The sequence below is a fragment of the Benincasa hispida genome, chromosome 2 (genome assembly GCF_027475165.1).
Source record: "Benincasa hispida cultivar pf3 chromosome 2, pf3_genome.v1.1, whole genome shotgun sequence".
NCBI classification, from domain to species: domain Eukaryota; kingdom Viridiplantae; phylum Streptophyta; class Magnoliopsida; order Cucurbitales; family Cucurbitaceae; genus Benincasa; species Benincasa hispida.
In genome coordinates this window covers 52657807-52678447 of record NC_143479.1, presented here as the reverse complement: position 1 = coordinate 52678447, position 20641 = coordinate 52657807, and the positions used below count along the sequence as shown (strand labels likewise).

General features: G+C 40.7%; 2 protein-coding genes across 2 annotated transcripts in view; one reads left to right on the top strand and one right to left on the bottom strand.

Moving 5' to 3' along the window:
• Nucleotides 1–14100, bottom strand: part of LOC120071672 (callose synthase 9-like) — a 92137-nt gene extending 78037 nt beyond the window's left edge. The window contains exons 1-3 of the mRNA XM_090311104.1: nucleotides 14060–14100; nucleotides 13289–13307; nucleotides 12883–13008 (exon numbers count right to left, since the gene is read on the bottom strand). Coding sequence (XP_090167230.1) covers nucleotides 12883–13008; nucleotides 13289–13307; nucleotides 14060–14100 — 186 coding nt within the window. The remainder of the gene's footprint in view (nucleotides 1–12882; nucleotides 13009–13288; nucleotides 13308–14059) is intronic.
• A 256-nt stretch (nucleotides 14101–14356) lies between these two features.
• On the top strand, nucleotides 14357–20119 carry LOC150037993 (uncharacterized). Its single transcript, XM_090311103.1, has 10 exons — nucleotides 14357–15392; nucleotides 15480–15544; nucleotides 15627–15822; nucleotides 16631–17136; nucleotides 17273–17468; nucleotides 17553–17604; nucleotides 17725–18494; nucleotides 18709–18866; nucleotides 19056–19218; nucleotides 20004–20119. The coding sequence occupies exons 1-10, from the start codon at nucleotides 14357–14359 to the stop codon at nucleotides 20117–20119; spliced, it is 3258 nt and encodes a 1085-aa protein (XP_090167229.1).
• The last annotated feature ends 522 nt before the right edge of the window (nucleotides 20120–20641 follow it).

The window sequence follows — 20641 nt, the reverse complement described above, 5'->3', positions numbered from 1 at the left end:
GAGCGGGAACAAGTGCCGCACAATCGCTAAGAGAAGCTTCCGAAAGAGCGATTGTGACAGTTGGTATCAGAGCCAAGTTGGCTTATAGAGGGAAGATCAGTGATCATGTCGGTGACGAAGAACTTGAACAAGTCCCATGTGGACAGATTGGTAGAGATGGAAATGCTCTACCTGAGAGAGGTCCCAGATAATGTTCGTTTCCTTGAGACTCGGCTACAAGAAGTTGCCGAGAAAGCCGATGGAATTGATGCGGTGGTAGGCCGCCTAGACGGATTACCCGTCAGAGAATTGATGATGAGGGTGGAGACCCTCGAGACCAAAACAGTACGGTCCGGCAGCTTTGAACGAGGCGATAGCTCCTCGGGCTCTGTTGCCCACATAGAGGATCGTGTCGAAGAGCTGGACAGCTCCCAAAAAGCAATACTTCAGATGGTAACCAATTTATCTAAAGACTTTCGATCGACCCTGGATGTCGTCAGAGTCAAGATAGCGGATGTGAGTGCTAGGGTGAATCTCACCATCCGAGCGAGGGAACCAAGCCCCACCTGGGGGAGCAATGGCAGTGAGCAGAATAAAAATCCCAGAACCGAAACCCTTCTGTGGGGTGCGAGAAGCAAAAGCCCTGGAAAATTTTATCTTCGACCTTGAGCAATACTTCAAGGCGACGAACACAGTGACTGAAGAGTCGAAAGTCACAATAGCAACGATGCATCTAGTTGAAGAAGCGAAACTGTGGTGAAGATCACGATTTACAGACATACAGGAAGGATGCTGCACTATTGATACTTGGGATAGATTGAAACAAGAACTTCGTTCGCAGTTCTTCCCTGAAAATGTCGAGATCTTGGCTCGACGAAAACTCCAAGAGCTAAAGCAAACAGGTAACATCAGGGACTACGTAAAACAGTTTGCAGGACTCATGTTGGACATACGAGATATGTCTGAAAAAGACAAGGTCTTTTGCTTTGTGGAAGGGCTGAAACCGTGGGCGAAATCAAAACTATATGAACAGAGAGTACAGGATCTCCCCTCTGCCTATGCGGCAGCTGAACGGCTATACGACCTTAGCACTGACTCACAAGATGTGAGGAAGCAATCAACTTCCTCAAATGGGGGAAACAGAAACAGCCGTTCCAGTCCTCCCAGACCTGGGGGAGGAGACAAGAACACAGGGGGGGACCGTAAATCATCCCAACCGAGATCAGGAAACAACTGGCGGGGGCCGCCACAACAGCATAACAATTACAATCGCCCCCTGTCTTGTTTCATATGTAGAGGGCCACACAGGGCGGGCGAATGTCCAAATCGAACTGCGTTCAATGCTTTTCAAGCCACATTAGCCTCTACCTCCGAAGACAAGGCTGAACTGGAGGAGACGGTAACCGAGCCAGCGGCAGAAATTGAGAATCCCAAGATAGGGGCATTGAAATTCCTATCTGCACTCCAGAAGAATATGGGAAAGGCGACGGAGCCACTAGAGAAAGGTCTCATGTATGTGGACGCTTGGGTCAACCAAAGATCGGCCAAAACCACTATGGTTGACTCTGGGGCTACCCATAACTTCATGGCTGAAACGGAAGCTCGCCGCCTGAACTTGAATTGGGAAAGAGATGCAGGGAAGATGAAAGCGGTGAATTCCGCAGCCCTACCGATTACGGGGATAGCGAAGAGAACTCCGGTGAAGTTAGGAGACTGGAAGGGCTTCGTTGACTTCGTAATTGTCAAGATTGATGATTTCGACGTGGTACTGGGGATGGAATTCCTACTTGAACATAAAGTCATACCAATGCCCCTCGCCAAATGCTTAGTCATTACCGGATCTACACCCACCGTAGTCCAAGCCAGTATCAAGCAGCCAAATGGGGTGAGAATGATCTCAGCCCTCCAATTGAAGAGAGGCCTGGCCCACGACGAACCCACGTTCATGGCCATCCCGATAGAATCAGTTGAGTCCACTGAAGAGGAGATCCCCCAAGACGTTCTATTTGTCTTGGAAGAGTATCGGGACGTCATGCCGAAAAGCTTGCCCAAGTCCTTACCCCCACGAAGGGGGATTGACCATGAGATTGAGTTGTTGCCAGGGGCAAAGCCGCCTGCCAAGAATGCATATCGGATGGCCCCGCCAGAATTGGCTGAGCTTCGAAAACAGTTAGACGGGTTATTAGATGCAGGATTTATCAGACCGGCGAAGGCTCCTTATGAAGCCCCAGTACTGTTCCAGAAGAAGAAGGATGGGAGCCTCCGGTTGTGCATCGACTATCGGGCCTTGAATAAGCTCACAGTCCGCAACAAATATCCCCTTCCTATCATCACTGACTTATTTGATCAGCTTCACGGTGCTAAGTATTTCTCGAAGCTGGACCTACGGTCTGGATATTATCAGGTTCGAATTGCTGAAGGAGATGAACCTAAGACGACCTGTGTCACGAGATATGGAGCCTTCGAATTCCTCGTGATGCCCTTTGACCTCACCAATGCTCCAGCAACGTTCTGTACCTTAATGAACCAAGTGTTTCACGAATACCTCGACAAATTCGTCGTAGTGTATCTTGATGACATTGTGGTCTATAGTGCCTCGCTGGAGGACCATCGACATCACCTCCAACTAGTCTTTGAAAAGCTGAGGAGAAGTCAGTTGTATGTAAAGAGAGAGAAGTGCTCCTTTGCCCAAGAGCGCATAAATTTCCTCGGCCACGTGATTGAGTGTGGTCGGATTGGTATGGAAGAGGACAAGGTGGCCGCGATTAGAGACTGGAGGGTACCATCATCCGTGACCGAACTACGATCCTTCCTCGGACTAGCCAACTACTATAGGCGGTTCGTAGAAGGATTCTCGAGAAGAACAGGGCCATTAACCGAACTGTTGAAGAAGGATAGCCAATGGAGCTGGACTCCTGAATGTCAAGCCGCCTTTGAGGGCTTGAAGAAAGTGATGATTGAGGGGCCGGTCCTCGGAATTGCCGACGTGACCAAGCCATTTGAAGTAGAGACTGATGCTTCTGACTTCGCGTTGGGCGGTGTTCTCCTCCAAGACGGACACCCCATCGCGTATGAGAGTAGGAAACTAAATGATGCCGAATGGAGGTATGCCGCCTCCGAGAAAGAGATGTTAGCAGTAGTTCACTGCTTGAGGGCCTGGAGACAGTATCTCTTGGGGGCCAAGTTCGTGGTCAAGACCGACAACAACTCCATTTGTCACTTCTTCAACCAATCGAAGTTGTCGTCGAAACAGGCACGGTGGCAGGAGTGTCTAACGGAGTTCGACTTCCAATTCGAACATAGACCGGGGAAAAGCAACCAAGTGGCTGATGCACTTAGCCGAAAGAGCGAACATGCGGCCCTGTGCATGTTCGCCCGCCTACAAGCAAGTACGTTGAGTGCAACAGTACGAGAAACTGTCAAAACTCACTTGACAAATGACACAGCGGCACAGGCCATCTTACAGTTGGCCAGAGAGGGGAAGACACGCCAGTTCTGGGTGGAAGATGATCTACTATACACCAAAGGCAATCGCCTCTACATCCCCAGATCCGGGGAGTTACGAAGGTCGCTGATGAAGGAGTGTCATGACACACCATGGGCAGGACATAATGGTTGGCAGAGGACTTATGCCCTTCTGAAGCAAGGCTACTATTGGCCAAGTCTTCGAGACGATGTCATGCAATTTACCAAGACTTGCCTTGTCTGCCAACAAGATAAGGTCGAAAGGGCGAAATTAGCGAGTCTGCTGGAACCCCTACCTATGCCCTCTAGACCATGGGAGAGTGTGTCTCTCGACTTCATCACCCATTTGCCCAAGGTGGGAGAGTTTGAATCGATCCTTGTTATCATCGACCGGTTCTCGAAATATGCCACTTTCGTCCCAACGCCGAAAATGTGCACAGCCGTGATGACTGCTCAGCTGTTCTTCAAACACATCGTGAAATTATGGGGTGTCCCTGTGAGCATTGTTAGCGATCGGGACGGAAGATTCACTGGGACATTCTGGACAGAATTGTTCAAAATATTGGGATCATCACTGAATATCTCCTCTAGCTATCATCCCCAAACTGACGGCCAGACGGAACGCTTCAACAGTATGCTCGAGGAATATCTGCGTCACTTTATCGACGCCAGGCAGAAGAACTGGGTCCAGTTGTTAGATGTGGCTCAGTTCAGCTTCAATAGCCAGCAGAGTTCCACGACCGGAAAAACGCCCTTCGAAGTGGTGTGCGGCAGACAGCCACTCATGCCACACTTGGTGAACCACCCTTATGCAGGCAAAAGTCCTCAGGCACATAACTTCACTAAAGAGTGGAGCAAAACCTCTGAGATAGCTCGCGCCTACCTAGAAAGAGCATCGAGGAGGATGAAGAAGTGGGCTGATAAGAAGTGGAGGGCCCTTGAGTTTCAAGCTGGGGACAAGGTCCTGATCAAGCTACGACCGGAACAGTTTCGTTTCCGAGGCCAGAGAGACCAACGGCTAGTAACAAAATATGAAGGTCCAGTGGAGGTAATTGAGAAGGTCGGGAGAACCTCATATAGGGTTCAGTTACCCTCATGGATGAAGATTCATCCTGTCATCCATGTGAGTATCCTGAAGCCCTATCATCCCGATCTCGAGGATGAACAGCGAAACATGCTAAGGCGCCCACCGGTCACGATGAAGAGTTCTGCTGAGAAAGAAGTTGCACAAATCCTGGATAAACGTACGCGCCGTATTGGAAGACCCAGACGAGAACTGACAGAGTTCTTAGTGAAATGGAAGGATCTCCCCGACGAAGAGATCAGTTGGGAGCGGGCCGAAGACTTGAAGAATGCAGCTCCAGCCATCGCAGGTTTTGAACAAGGTCGGTTGACGGGGACGTCAACCAATTAAGTGGGGGAGAATGTAACGGTCATGCTTGTCCAGGGCCTGTTGCCCATGGCCGCATGCCCAATCCAACCCCCTTCTAGCATACTTTCATATCTTGTATTGTATTAGTTTAGTTAGCTTGCTTTCTTTACATTTTCATTGTAAGTGACCACTCGCCCTTTTGCATATGCAAGGGCGCCAGTTGGCTTTTTGTTCAGAATGCACTATATGGGGATAAGACTAACCATCACTTCCTCATACCCGGAGTAGTACTCTATAAAGCCGTTGTTGTTGCTTATTGCTTTCTAGTCTACTACAATCTTTCTTTCTTTATTCACACTCACAAATCTTCTTACGAAAACCTTTTCTCTAAACCCGTTTTCTAAAACCGTTTTCCCTCAAACGGGGGTAGAGGTTGCAAGAGGCACTCGGTGTGCCATCGGCAGTCCGTATTCGAGTTGGCTGGCTTGTTCGTGAGCGGGAACAAGTGCCGCACAATCGCTAAGAGAAGCTTCCGAAAGAGCGATTGTGACACAGAGCACCAAACCAAAGACCAAAATGGATTAAAAAGAACCCAAAAAGCCCGTCCATACATGAAAGATCACCCATGAAGAAAAAATAAAACCAAGAGAAAACCCCCAAGGACTTAAAGAAACTGTAGCTGAACCGCACCTATCAGAAAAATGTAAGACCCCTAGTCATGGGAATAGTAGGATTATTAGTAAAAATTAGGATGAGTATTAGAAGGGACATATTAGTAATTTGATAGTAAGTTGGGGAGTTTAAGGAGAGACTAGCCCTCTCGAAAAGCTAGGGTTATCTTGTTACTTTTGCTTATGAGTTTATACCATATTTCAATACACTTTTCTATATTTCTTTAGCTGAACTGTTCTTGAGTTTCTTCTGTATTCTTGAGTATTGTTCTTGTTAGGAGGGATCCTAACAAATTGGTATCAAAACACATTCGTATTAGGAACCAAGGTAGTATGGGATGCCTTTATCCTACATTGGTTAGAATGGAATGACCACTGTGGTACTTAAGTGGCTTGGCTCTCCCATCCCAATAGCTAGCTTTTGGGGTGTGGTTCTCCAAGGTGCTTAAGAACCTAACAGTTTATTCTGGGAATATCGCTATGGATTCATATGCAATGTGTGATAGGCTACAGAGGTGTTTGAGACCTTGGAACCAATGCAACAAACATTGAAGGATTACCTGCAAGGATATGAAGACAGAGAGAGAGAAAGAGAAGAAAGAAGACTAGCAGCCATCAGAATAGAGAAGAAAAACCTTGTTAGAAAACTGTCTGGTCGAGTTCGATGAGTTGTTGGACGACGTCAATCTTACCCAACAATTTTGTTTTTCAAAGATTGAAGAAAAGGCTACTGGGTTCTGTCTTTTCCAAGATTGTAATTTCTTTTAAGTTTATGTTCTTTTTCTCTCTCTTTCTCTTTAGGTTTGGGTTATTTTGTGAATACTTGTAATGGTTTTGTTACAACCCACACCTTGAGGACAAGGTGCATTATTAAGGGACGAGTATTATAAGTCCCCTAGTCATGGGAATAGTAGGATTATTAGTAAAAATTAGGACGAGTATTAGAAGGGGCATATTAGTAATTTGATAGTAAGTTGGTTAGGGCTTTTGGTTATAAACAAAGGGAGTGGGTTGAGGAGGAGGGGGAGAAGTATTTTGTAAGGAATTTCCTTTGGGGAATTTAGGGAGAGATTAGCCCTCTTGAAAGGCTAGGGTTATCTTGTTACTTTGCTTATGAGTTTATACCATATTTCAATACATTTTCCTATATTTCTATAGTTGAACTGTCTTGAGTTTCTTCTATATTCTTGAGTATTGTTCTTGTTAGGAGGGATCTTAACAAAAAATTTCACACATTGGAACTCCATTTCTCAAATTTTAGCAGAAGACTTCCTGATGCAACTTGAGCTCAACTACTCATATGGACACATTCTCTCCTACTCTTATCAGGAGAAAAAAGATAATAATAAAACCTACTCTATTTAGCACCAACACTTCTAAACTGGTAAAGTGTCAATGTTAGACACATGTTGGACACTGACACGCACACGTGTCTATTATTTTATGATTATTTATTTTTGTTTTCGAACATGCCAAGACATGCCAAGGACACTCCATATGCAAATGAATAAAATAAATAATAAGTAATAAATAAATAATGAAACAAGACCCACTATCGGCAGCCCATTTAAGGGGCATTTTAAGCCGATTAAAATTAACTATTCAGCCCAATATTTTTCCAAAATGCTAGAGTTTTTACACAACTTTCACCTTACTAACGCACTTCAATCTCAAGACTTGACCCACAACCTTGTATAAAAAATAAAAAACTCACTATGCTACCCGATTCTTCTTTCTAACTTCATCGACAACGGTGACTTCAACTTTATGACCCACGACTGCCGACAACTTATGTGATTTCTCTTACTGTTTCCTTTTTCCTTTGTGTCGTGTCATATCCTACTTTTTCATAAATTGACGTGTCGCCATGTCAGTGTCGTGTCGTATTCATGTCGTGTACCAGTGTCTGTGCCTCTTAGAACCTACTCTTCCTTTAGAACCTTTAGGGGACACAATGCTCTATTTCATAATGAAATTGATTTGAAAAGAAACGAGGTGGGCGCTTAAGATGGAGAATTGCTAAAAGATCCTGAAAGATATAGGAGGTTAGTGAGAAAACTTAATTACCTTACAGTGACTCGACCCAACATAGCCTATTCAGTAAGTATTGTGAGTCAATACATGTCATGCCCTACAGTTGATCATTGGGCTGAATTGGAACAGATTCTTTGTTATTTGAAGGCTGCTCCCAGGCGTGGTTTATTATATAAGGATTATAGTCATACTAATATTGAATGTTTCTCAGACGTCGATTGGGCAGGATCTAAAGAAGACAGAAGATCAACCTCAGGGTATTGTGTTTTTGTTGGTGGTAATTTGATTTCTTGGAAGAGTAAGAAGCAAAATGTGGTGTCACATTGAAGTGTAGAATCAGAATATAGAGCAATGGCACAATTTGTGTGTGAATTGATTTGGATATATGAACTTCTTGTTGAGTTGGGATTTGAAATCACCACACCGACAAAGTTGTGGTGTGATAATCAAGCAGCAGTTCATATTGCATCTAATCCAGTATTTCATGAAAGGACTAAACATATTGAAGTTGATTGGCATTTTGTACGTGAGAAAATTCAACAAGGGTTGGTATTTACAGGATATGTGAAGACTGGAGAACAATTAGGAGATATCTTCACGAAAGCATTGGATGGAAGACGTATAGATTATCTATGTAACAAGTTGGGCATGATTAACATATATGCTCCAACTTGAGGGGGTGTTATAATTCTATAGTTAGGGTTTTCCATTCTTGTAAATATTTGTGATATTTTCCTTTTCTATGCTTTGTACACTTCTATATATTCATATCTTTGGTGAATGAATAGAGCATTTTGATTCTTTCTCAAACCTAAGAGTTTTACAGACCCCAACACACCGAACCTGCCTCAAGTAGCAATGTGAAGCGATACAAAGTGTGCAAGCTTGCCAACTGACTCTTGTGTTTTCAAACACTTCATCCTATTCCTTAGTAACAAAAAAACGGTCGATAAGTGATCAGGAGACCGAAATACCTTCACGTGACCAAGTATACCTTCCATTTGAGAAAGGCACGGCCATAAGATTAGCTTAATCTACAAAGCTATTAAACTTCATTCCTTTTAAGATTCTTCCCGTAAGGAAGCGTTCATGGTCGAAATCCCCTTCAATACACCACTACTTCAAACAATAATCGGAAAGGGATGATAATTCTGGCCGAACGAATCTTCTTTCTTTATAGTCATTTGAACCATACACATTAGAGACCCAACATATCTTCTTGCAAACCATTGTGCATTTAACTGATATGTAGTAGCCACCTTTGAGAATTTCAGTAACCGAAAGCCTTCTCTCATCCCACATGGTCAAGATGCCACTTGACTTGCCAAATGATTCAACCTCCCATCCAATGTCTTTAGAACTCCACAAAGACTTAATGAAGACTATATCAAGCTCATCTCTCTTTGATTCTTGAATTAGAACTAAATCTGGATTATGTTTTTTAAGAAATCTATCGAGGGCCAATCGTTTGGATGCATCCCCGAGCCCCTTTGTGTTCGAAGATTCAATTTTCATATCGAGACCAAGAGACAAAAGAACTCAATTAATTCTTGGCAAGTAAGGAAGAATCAGCCCAATGTTAGCCCACAATCTTCAACAATGGACTTTAAATATGCAGGAACTTCTGAATGGGGCAGTGGACTAAAGCATGTGAGCTGTAAGTTGGGCATCATTAGGGTACTACATGACTTAGCCCCTAGCTTTCCTGTTTTAGTCAACAAGTCAAGTACATATTCTCTCTGTGATAATAGAATTCCTTTCTTGCTTCTTATTACCTCAATTCCTAAGAAGTATTTCAACATGCCCAAATCTTTTGTATGGAATTGACTATGAAGAAAAGTCTTTAGAGACTGGATACCTAAAGCATCATCACCAATAATCACAATATCATCCACATATACGACTAACAAGATGACACCACCCTCAGATCTCTTAAAAAAGACTAAATGATCTGGCCTGCTCTTCCGTATTCCAAAACTTTCAATCACCTGACTAAATTTACCAAACCAAGCTCGTGGACTCTGCTTTAATAATCCATACAGGGATTTACGAAGGTGACACACCGTTCCATTCTCTCCCTGAGCAACAAACCCTGGTGGTTGCTCCATATACATCTCTTCTTGAAGATCACCATAAAGAAATGCATTTTTAATATCAAGCTGATGTAAAGGCCAATGATTGTTTGAAGCTAATGAAATAAACAACCTCACAGATGCCATTTTTGCTACAGGAGAAAAAGTATCAGCATAGTTAACGCCATAAGTTTGTACGTAGCCTTTCACTACGAGGCGCGCTTTTAACCGAGCAACAGAACCATCAGGATTGACTTTAACTGCAAACACCCATTTGCAATCAATAGCCTTCTTTCCTGCAGGGAGAGAAACTAAATCCCAAGTACAATTATCATCTAAGGTAGTCATCTCCTCCACCATTGCGCACACCAACCAGGATGAGACAAAGCCTCATGAACAATTTCTGGGATGGATACAGACTCTAAGGATGCAATAAATGAAAATGTGGAAGGCAACAAATGGTTATATGAAACAAAAGTGGAAATAGGATGAGCACATGTACGTTTACCTTTACGAAGAGCAATAGGAAGATCATCACTCGTTTTTGGATCCAATGACGAAGAAAACTCTGGTACAAGAAGAAGACTCTGGTACAAGGCATGGAACTGGAGGAGGTTGTCGTCGAGTATAGACCTTAACGATGGGAGGAAGAGTAGAGGTAGTCACAAGTAGAGATGAATCAGGAAGAGGATCGGAAGGAGAAATAACTGTGTAGACAAGGAAATCATCCTCTAATTCCTTATGCTCCCCCTGACTCTTATTCGAAGAGAAAGACGTTGATGAAAAAAATGGGGTATGTTCAAAAAACGTGATATCAGGAGAGACGAAATATATATTTAGACTAGGACAATAACACCGATACCCCTTTTGGACATGAGAATAACCAAGGAAAATACATTTTAAGGACTTTGGATCTAGCTTGGTATGTTGAGGCCGAACATCCCGAACAAAGCAGGTACAACCAAATATTTTGGGTGGAATGGGAAACAAATGTTGTTTGGGGTATAAAGTACGAAAAGGTATCTCACCCTTAAGAATGGAAGAGGGCATGTGATTTATTAAGAAACAAGCTGATGACTGTGAGCAAAAGTGTAAACTCACCTCTCCACAAAACCCTAAACGTATCACAAACGGGTTCTAAATTCTCAAACCCTAAGGTTCACAAAACCCTAAGTTTGTTTAGAGAGCTCTGATACCATGTAAAACTCTTAGGTTTGAGAAAGAGTTAGAATGCTCTGTTCATTCACCAAAGATATGAATATATACAAGTGTACAAAGCATAGAAAAGGAAAATATCACAAAATATTTACAAGAATGAAAAATCCTAACTATAGAATTATAACAGGGTCGATCACCCTTTTAATTTTGCAACAAATGGCTGTTAAATAAAGATTGTGTTCAGCTTATTGAAAGAGCATTGCATGGAAGTAGAGTAAAAGGATGGGTTGGCTTTGTTCTTAGTGAAAAATTGAGAAATGTGAAGCCTACTCTAAAGGTTTGGCATGCCGAGTTTGAAGAGCTCCATATACAAACGAAAGAAGGGCTCCTTAGAAGAAAGGGGTTAGTGACAGATCATTGGGATGAGAATTCATCCCCATGGTCCATTATCTTCCATCGGTTGCTAAAGAATAATGAGATCATTGAATTCCAAAATTTGCTTGGGCAAATTTCTGACAAGAGGGTGTCCGAGAACTTTGATAGGAAAGTGTGGTCCTTAAAAGCATCTGGGACCTTCTTAGTCAAATCCCTTTCAGCACATTCGTCCCCTCCTTCCCGTTAGATAAGTTGTTCTTTAAGGCCTTATGGAAGACAAAAAATCTGCGCCGAGTTAACATCCTTGTGTGGATTTTAGTTTTGGGTCAACTAAACTGCTCCTCAATCCTGCAAAGGAAGTTCCCCTCTCACTGCATGTCTCCATCTATTCACCCTCTATGTGAAGTGAAGGAGAAGACCTACAGCACCTATTTTTCAATTGCTCTAATGCTGCCCCGATGCTGGTGGATATTATTTTCCTTCTTCAAAGTTGCTTGGGTGTTTGGAGATGTTTTTCGTGACAATGTTCGACAATTTCTAATCGATCCAACTTTTAAAGTGGGCCCTCGACTGATTTGGGCTAATGCGGTTAAGGCGATACTTGCTGAAATTTGGTTTGAAAGAAACCAAAGGGTGTTCCATGACAAACAACTTGGGAGTTCTGTATCTACTGAGCATTAGTTTCTCTTTTCATTCAACCAATGAAAGTGGTATTGTGTTCAAAAAGAAAAAAATACTTGGGTGGTTGGATCGTTTTGAAGTGGCTTGCTTGAATGTTTCATCTTGGTGCACCTTATCCAAGCTTTCTAAAGACTTTTCCATCCAAGGCTTATGTTTTAATTGGCACGCTTTTATTTTTTCAATTTAAGTTTGTAATTGTGATTTATTGATTTTGTTGGACTGTTTGTGTTTTTGTTCCCTATGGTTTTTGGAATTTTTTTTTAGATCTTTTATGGAGATGATGAGGATGCTAAGGGGGTGTTAACCTAGTTGAGATTTTGTGGTGCATCTCCTGATCCTTAGCTTACTTTCGCTCATTGTTTATCTTTTTCGTACTTTGAGCAATAGTCTCATTTCATTATATCAATGTAAGAAAAACTCAAATTTACTTTGGATTAATGGGACAAAAGCAGTGCTGGTTGAAATTTGGTTTGAAAGAAACCAAAGAGTGTTCAACGGTAAGGAAACTCCTTAGTTTGCTCTATTTGAGGTGGCAAAGCTCAATGCTTCTCTTTGGTGCTCCCTATCTAAATGTTTTGAAGCTTACTCCTTACAAGACATAAGTTCAAATTGGCAGGCATTCATCTAAATGGAAGCTTAGCTGACGGCTCCCATAGTCAGTGGCTCGACATGACAGCAGATTTAGTTTTTTTTTTTTTTTGTCATTCTCATTGTGATTATTAACTTCGCTGTATTCTTAGTTTTGTGCAGCTTCAGCTTGTGAAGCTTTTATTTGTCTTCTTTTCATTATTGTTAACCTTTTCCCTAGTTTATAAGGGCTCATCAGTTTTGTTAGATATGATGAGGGCACTATGGGGGTGTCAACCTAGTTGAGATGCCTGGGTGCGCCTGCTGATCCTTTGGTTTCAATTTTGGTTATTTGTATTCGCCTTTATTTTCAAGTACACATCTATTGTACTAAATCTTAATGATTAATAAAGGCGGTTTCCTTTTCAAAAAAAAAATGAAGAGGCTGGTTTCCTTTCCCAAAAAAAAAAAAAACCTTTAGAAGACACAAGAAACAGAAAGGACATACCGCAGCCAGAACCTCATAAAGAGGACAGATAATTTGATTAAGGAAAGAAACACCATCTTTCGACTCGCAGCTCTTGGCCGGCTGCGCAATCTGATGCCTCAATACTTCATCCATTTCTCGAACCATCTGCATGCAAATTTAAGATGCAAGGGTAAGACAATGAAGCTCATGGGAAAAGATAAACATTAAAAAACTACAAATAAACAAAAATCATCTAGGAAACAGGTGTGGAAATGGATACATCCAGATTCGTTTCTAGCACACAAAAATGGTTTTCATGTTTATATTTTTTAACGTTTTGAATAAGTTCAGAACAGGGAGGCACGTGGACACATCAACCTGAAACAAAGTTGACGAGAGAAAAACAAGCACATATTTTACAAAATCAAGCTAGCCCATTTCTTACCTCACTACTCTCCACTCTCCTACAAGAACATTTTGTAGAAAATCGAGCTGTAATCTAGAGATCTTATACAGCGATTGTTTCCTTGTATATGAATATAGTTGTCTTCTTGTATATATTTATTGTTCTACTTTCTCTTTTCCTTATAGGTTTAGATTGAGTCAAGAATTTTAGTATGTTGATTAATTGCAGAGTTTTATTTTATTTTCCTGTGTAAATCCAATTCCTCTTCACTAAATAAATTTAGAGAAAAATATAATTTTCATACAAAGCTTCACATTTCTTTTTTTTTTTCATTTTCAATTTTTGCTAAATTTACACGTTCAAATATTATATGCAAAATTGAAAGTTCGGGAACACTTCTAAAGTCAACCTATTAAACATTAAACATGAAATTTAAAATTAAGAATTCTATTCGACACTCCAAATTTAGGAACCTATTAGACACAATACTGAGAGGTTAGGGATTCAATTTGTAACTTAACCAAAAATCTATTCAAAACAAAAAGCTTAGAGAATGTTATAGTTCTATTGTTAGGATTTTCCATTATTGTAAACATCTTATTATGTTATTTTTTCCTTTTCTATGATTTATACACTTGTATATATTCATACCTTTGAGAGGACTCCGATTCTCTCTCAAAACTAAGACTTTTACATGGTAATAGAGCCCTCTAAACAAAATTAGGGTTTTGTGAACCTTAGGGTTTGAGAATTAAGAACCCGTTTGTGTTACATCTAGGGTTTTGTGGAGGGGTGAGTTTATACTTTTACTCACGGCCGCCGTCTTCAGTTCGTTCGCCACCGTCAGCCATTGCCGCTGCCAGAAGGGGAGACAGAGACAGAGACAGAGAGAGAAAGAGAGAGAGAGAAAAAGGTATTTTTTCGACACCACCCAGTTCGACAAGGAGCCTAGCCGCCGATCTACAGAACCCTAAAGTCCGGCATCCATCCGACCAACGCGTGAACCACTTCACCGTTGTGGTTCATCGAAGGGGGGGTGGGGGGGAGATCATCTCTTTGGTAAATTAGGGTTTGCTTCTTTTCTGTCCGATGTTTATTTTTTAGGTAATGGCTGATAAGAAACCAATAGTCATGTCTGAGATGGTTCCTATGGTGTCAAAAGTAAGTGGACACAGGTTGAATGGATCCAATTACTATTCATGGAGATTAAATGTTCACCACTTTATTAGGAGCATGGAGATGGATAATTACATCACGGAAGAGCTACCGATTGATGCTAATAAAAAGATTTGGTGGCCAAACGATTCAAGAATGCTTCTACAAATCAAGAATTCTATTTATCATGAAATCGTTGAACTAATAAATCACTGCGAATCAGTCAAGAAACTATTGGAATATTTGGATTTTCTTTATTATGAGAAAGAGAATATTAATAGAGTGTTTGATGTTTGTAAGACTCTATATCAACCTGATCAAGGAGAAAAAACTCTTACAAGCGACTTTATGGAGGTTAAAAGTACATGTGCAGAATTCAATGCCTTGATGCCAATCAACACGAATCTAAAAGTTCTAATGGCTCAATGTGAAAAGTTGTTTACCATGAGTTTTTTAGTAGGTTTTGCACCTAAATATGAGATGGTCAAAGATCAAGTGTTGTCAAGCTCAAATATTTCATCGTTGGAAGAAGCTTATACTCGAAAACTTCGTACAGAGAAGCTACAAACAGTTATGTCATCTGATTCTAGTAGTGCTTTGATTGGGTGTACAAATGATTATAGAGATAATAAGGAGATTGAATCAAATAGCTCCAAAGGTCATCCCAATAACCAAAAATCAAATTCAGGAGGTGTTGTTTGCTATTACTGTCATAAGCCTGGTCATATGAAACGTGAATGCAGAAGATTGATGAATAAGGATCAATGGGTAACATCTGCACATGTCACTTCTACTCCTGATAATCTTGACAAGTCAATTACAATTTGTGCAAAGGAGTTTGCTAAATTTCAACAATATCTAAAGTCATTAAGGGCATCATCTTCTACTCCCATTACGGCCATCGCACAGACAGGTAACATCTCTAAATGCCTTCTTTCCTCCACGTCAAAATGGGTCATTGAGTCTGGCACTACAGACTATATGACAGGTAACCTCAGTCTATTCTCTAACCTTTGTACATCTACCTCTTCACCTAATGTCACTATAGCTGATGTAACCTCCACTCCTGTTTTAGGATCAGGAACCGTCCATCTTACTGAATCAATTTCTGTCATCGGTTTTAAATTTACCAAATTTCTCGTTTAATTTGATTTTAGTCAGTAAACTCACTCATGATCTTCATTATTGTGTCTCCTTTTCTTTTGGTTATTGCTTATTTCAGGATCTTATGACGAAGCTGACAATTGGTAAAAGGAGTGAATTTAGAGGTCTTTACATCTTTGAACCACAAACACCTACAGCCATCACATGCTCTAGCGTGTCGTCTCCCTTTGAAGAGCATTGTTGTTTGAGTCATCCGTCTATCTCTGTGTTGAAGAGTCTTCGTCCACAACTTCAACATTTGTCTTCTTTAGATTGTGAGTCATGTCAGTTTGCTAAATTTCATCGTTTGAGTTTGTATCCTCGAGTCAATAAATGAGCTAGTGCTCCATTTGGATTAGTCCATTCTGATGTTTGGGGTCCATGTCCTATTAAGTCCAAAGGAAAGTTTAGGTATTTTGTTACTGTTATAATTCTTTAATTAGGGTTTTCCATTCTTGTAAATATTTTGTGATATTTTCCTTTTCTATGCTTTGTACTCTTGTATATATTCATATCTTTGGTGAATGAATAAAGCATTCTGATTCTTTCTCAAACCTAAGAGTTTTACATGGTATCAGAGCTCTCTAAATAAACTTAGGGTTTTTGTGAACCTTAGAGTTTGAGAATTTAGAACCCATTTGTGATACGTTTAGGATTTTGTGGAGAGGTGAGTTTACTCATAGTCGCCTTCTTCGGTTCGTTCGCCGTCGTTAGTCGCCGCCGCCGCAGTCATCAGCTGTCCGCCGCGGGAAAAAGATAAAGTTGTTTTTTCGACACTGCCCATTCCAAAGGGAAGCCCAGCCGCCGATCTACAAAACCCCCAAAGTCTGGTTGCCATTTGATCAGCGCATGAGGCTCACGCGCCGCCTGTTCCAGCCTGCTGTCCGTCCATGCGCCGCCGCGTGTAGGCGCGTGCACCGCCGTTTTTCATCCGTCTTCAGTGGGTATCCTCAGTGTTGTTGGCTCTTCTTGGTGGTGTGTTTGTTTGGGATATATAGATATATTCATTGCTTGTGTAGACATCTCTTCGATAAATTAGGGTTTGATTCTTTGCTGTCCGGTGTCTACTTTTTGAGGTAATAGATGATAAGAAACCAGTAATGTCTGAGATTGTTCCTATGGTGTCAAAAGTAACTGAACACAAGTTGAATGGATCCAACTACTATTCATGGAGATCAAATCCAGGAGGTGTTGTTTGCTATTATTGTCATAAACCTGGCCATACAAAACGTGAATGTAGAAGATTGTTGAATAAGGGTCAGAGGATGCCATCACCCTCTGCACATGTCACCTCTACTCCTGATAATCTTGACAAGTCAATTACGATTTCTGCAGGGGAGTTTGCTAAATTTCAGCAGTATCAAGAGTCATTGAGAGCATCATCTTCTACTCCCATTACGACCATCACAGAGACAAGTAACATTTCTAACAACCTTCTTTCCTCCACGTCAAAATGGGTCATTGACTCTGGCGCTACAGACCATATGTCAGGTAACCCCAGTTTATTCTCTACCCTTTGTACATCTACCTCTTCACCTAATGTCACTATAGCTGATGGAACCTCCACTCCTGTTTTAGGATCAGGAACTGTCCATCTCACTAAATCAATTTCTTTGTCATCAGTTTTAAATTTACCAAATTTCTCGTTTAATTTGATTTCAGTCAGTAAACTCACTCATGATCTTCATAGTTGTCTCCTTTTCTTCTGGTTATTGCTTATTTCAGGATCTTATGACGAAGCAGACTATTGGTAAAGGGCGTGAATTTAGAGGTCTTTACATCTTTGAACCACAAACACCTACAGCCATCACATGCTCTAGCATGTCGTCTCCCTTCGAAGAGCATTATCGTTTGGGTCATCCATTTATCTCTGTGTTGAAGAGTCTTCGTCCACAACTTCAACATTTGTCTTCTTTCGATTGTGAGTCATGTCAGTTTGCTAAATTTCATCGTTTGAGTTCGTATCCTTGAGTCAATAAACGAGCTAGTGCTCCTTCTGAATTAGTCCATTCTGATGTTTGGGGTCCATGTCCTGTTGAGTCCAAAGGAGGGTTTAGGTATTTTGTTACATTTGTCGATGACTATTCTCGTGTTACGTGGTTATATTTAATGAAAAGTCGTTATGAGTTACTTTCTCATTTTCGTAACTTCCATTCTGAAATTCAAACTCAGTTTAGTGGTATTCCTAAAATACTGCGGAGTGATAATGCTAAGGAATATTTCTCTCATACACTCAAGTCTTATTTAGATGCCCATGGCATTCTTAATCAATCTTCTTGTGTTGATACTCCATCTCAAAATGGGGTTGCAGAACAAAAGAATCGTCATCTCCTTGAGACAACTAGAGTTTTAATGTTTCAGATGTATGTTCCAAAATCCTTTTGGGCTGATGTTGTTTCCACAGATTGTTTCTTAATAAATCGCATGCCCTCTTACATTCTTAAGGGTGAGATACCTTTTCGTACTTTATGCCCCAAGCAACATTTGTTTCCCATTCAACCCAAAATATTTGGTTGTACCTGCTTTGTTCGGGATGTTCGGCCTCAACACACCAAGCTGGATCCAAAGTCCTTAAAATGTATTTTCCTTGGTTATTCCCGTGTCCAAAAGGGGTATCGGTGTTATTGTCCTAGTCTTAATAAATATTTAGTTTCTCCTGATATCACGTTTTTTGAACTTACCCCATTTTTTTCATCACCGTCTTTCTCTTCGAATAAGAGTCTGGGGGAGCATAAGGAATTAGAGGATAATTTCCTTGTCTACACAGTTATTTATCCTTCCTATCCTCTTCATGATTCATCTTTACCTATGGCTACCTCTACTCTTCCACCCACCGTTAAGGTCTATACTGAACGACAACCTCCTTCAGTTGCATGCCCTGTACCAGAGTCTTCTTCGCCATTGGATCCAGAAATGAGTGATGATCTTCCTATTGCTCTTCGTAAAGGTAAATATACATGTGCTCATCCTATTTCCTCTTTTGTTTCATATAACCATTTGTCGTCTTCCACATGTTCATTCATTGCATCCTTGGAGTCTGTATCCATCCCTAAAATTGTTCATGAAGCTTTGTCTCATCCTGGTTGGTGTGCCGCAATCGTGGAGGAGATGATTGCCTTAGATGATAATTGTACTTAAGGATTTAGTTTCTCTCCCTGCAGGAAAGAAGCCTATCGGTTGCAAATGGGTGTTTGCAGTTAAAGTCAATCTTGATGGTTCTGTTGCTCGGTTAAAAGCGCACCTCGTAGTGAAAGGCTACATACAAACTTATGGCGTTGACTATGCTGATACTTTTTCTCCTGTAGCAAAAATGGCATCTGTGAGGTTGTTTATTTCATTAGCTTCAATCAATCATTGGCCTTTACATCAGCTTGATATTAAAAATGCATTTCTTTATGGTGATCTTCAAGAAGAGATGTATATGGAGCAACCACCAGGGTTTGTTGCTCAGGGAGAGAATGGAACGGTGTGTCACCTTCGTAAATCCCTGTATGGATTATTAAAGCAGAGTCCACGAGCTTGGTTTGGTAAATTTAGTCAGGTGATTGAAAGTTTTGGAATACGGAAGAGCAGGCCAGATCATTTAGTCTTTTTTAAGAGATCTGAGGGTGGTGTCATCTTGTTAGTCGTATATGTGGATGATATTGTGATTATTGGTGATGATGCTTTAGGTATCCAGTCTCTAAAGACTTTTCTTCATAGTCAATTCCATACAAAAGATTTGGGCATGTTGAAATACTTCTTAGGAATTGAGGTAATAAGAAGCAAGAAAGGAATTCTATTATCACAGAGAGAATATGTACTTGACTTGTTGACTAAAACGGGAAAGCTAGGGGCTAAGCCATGTAGTACCCTAATGATACCCAACTTACAGCTCATAGAAGATGGAAGATTACTAAAAGATCCTGAAAGATATAAGAGGTTAGTGGAAAAATTTAATTACCTTACATTGACTCGACCCGACATAGCCTATTCAGTGAGTATTGTTAGTCAATACATGTCATTCTCTACAGTTGATCATTGGACTGCATTGGAATAAATTCTGTGTTATCTAAAGGCTGCTCTCGGACGTGGTTTGTTATATAAGAATTATGGTCATACTAATATTGAATGTCTCTCAGACGCCAATTGGGCAGGATCTAAAGAAGACAGAAGATCAACTTCAAGGTATTGTGTTTTTGTTTGTGGTAATTTGATTTCTTGGAAGAGTAAGAAGCAAAATGTAGTGTCACGTTCAAGTGCGGAATCAGAATATAGAGCAATGGCACAGTCTTTGTGTGAATTGATTTGGATATATCAAATTCTTGTTGAGTTGGGATTTGAAATCACCACATCGACAAAGTTGTGATGTGATAATCAAGCAACACTTCATATTGCATCTAATCCAGTATTTCACGAAAGGACTAAACATGTCATTTTGTACATGAGAAAATTCAACAAGGATTGGTATCTGCAGGATATGTGAAGACTGGAGAACAATTAGGAGATATCTTCACAAAGACATTGAATGGAACACATATAGATTATCTATGTAACAAGTTGGGCATGATTAACATATATGCTCCAACTTGACGAGGGAGTGTTATAATTTTATTGTTAGAATTTTCCATTATTGTAAATATCTTGTTATGTTATTTTTTCCTTTTCTATACTTTGTACACTTGTATATATTCATACCTTTGGTGAATGAATAGAGGACTCTAATTCCCTCTCAAAAATAAGAGTTTTACAGAGAAGAACAAGAAAACAACAAAGTAAATGCTATCAACAAGATACAAAAATATTAGTCTCAAAAGATACATAATTTGCAAGGGAGTGAGTAAGAAAACCAATAGAAGAAATAAATAAATAATGGAACAAGATTACAATGAAAAGTTAAAAGACACATATCCTGTATGTAAAAGCCAACAAAAATTTGGAAAGAGAGCTCCATTGCGAAGCCTTAAGACCAACTGAATCAAACCAAACTCTTCATAAGATAAGCTGAAACATACCAATCAATCGTAAATCTAAAACAACCAATTCAAGGTTTGGAATCAAAGGCCTCAAGATTGAAGAGTTGTGCATCCAACAAAAACTATGAAGAAGTGAGTA

Bases quoted from the DNA above. Each gene is read 5' to 3' on its own strand.
- LOC150037993 (XM_090311103.1), top strand. From the start codon at position 14,357: ATGGCTGATAAGAAACCAATAGTCATGTCTGAGATGGTTCCTATGGTG. The intron at 17,605-17,724 runs GTATTTTGTTAC...AACTCAGTTTAG, and splicing joins GAGTCCAAAGGAGGGTTTAG to TGGTATTCCTAAAATACTGC. The intron at 19,219-20,003 runs GTATCCAGTCTC...TGGTATCTGCAG, and splicing joins TATTGGTGATGATGCTTTAG to GATATGTGAAGACTGGAGAA.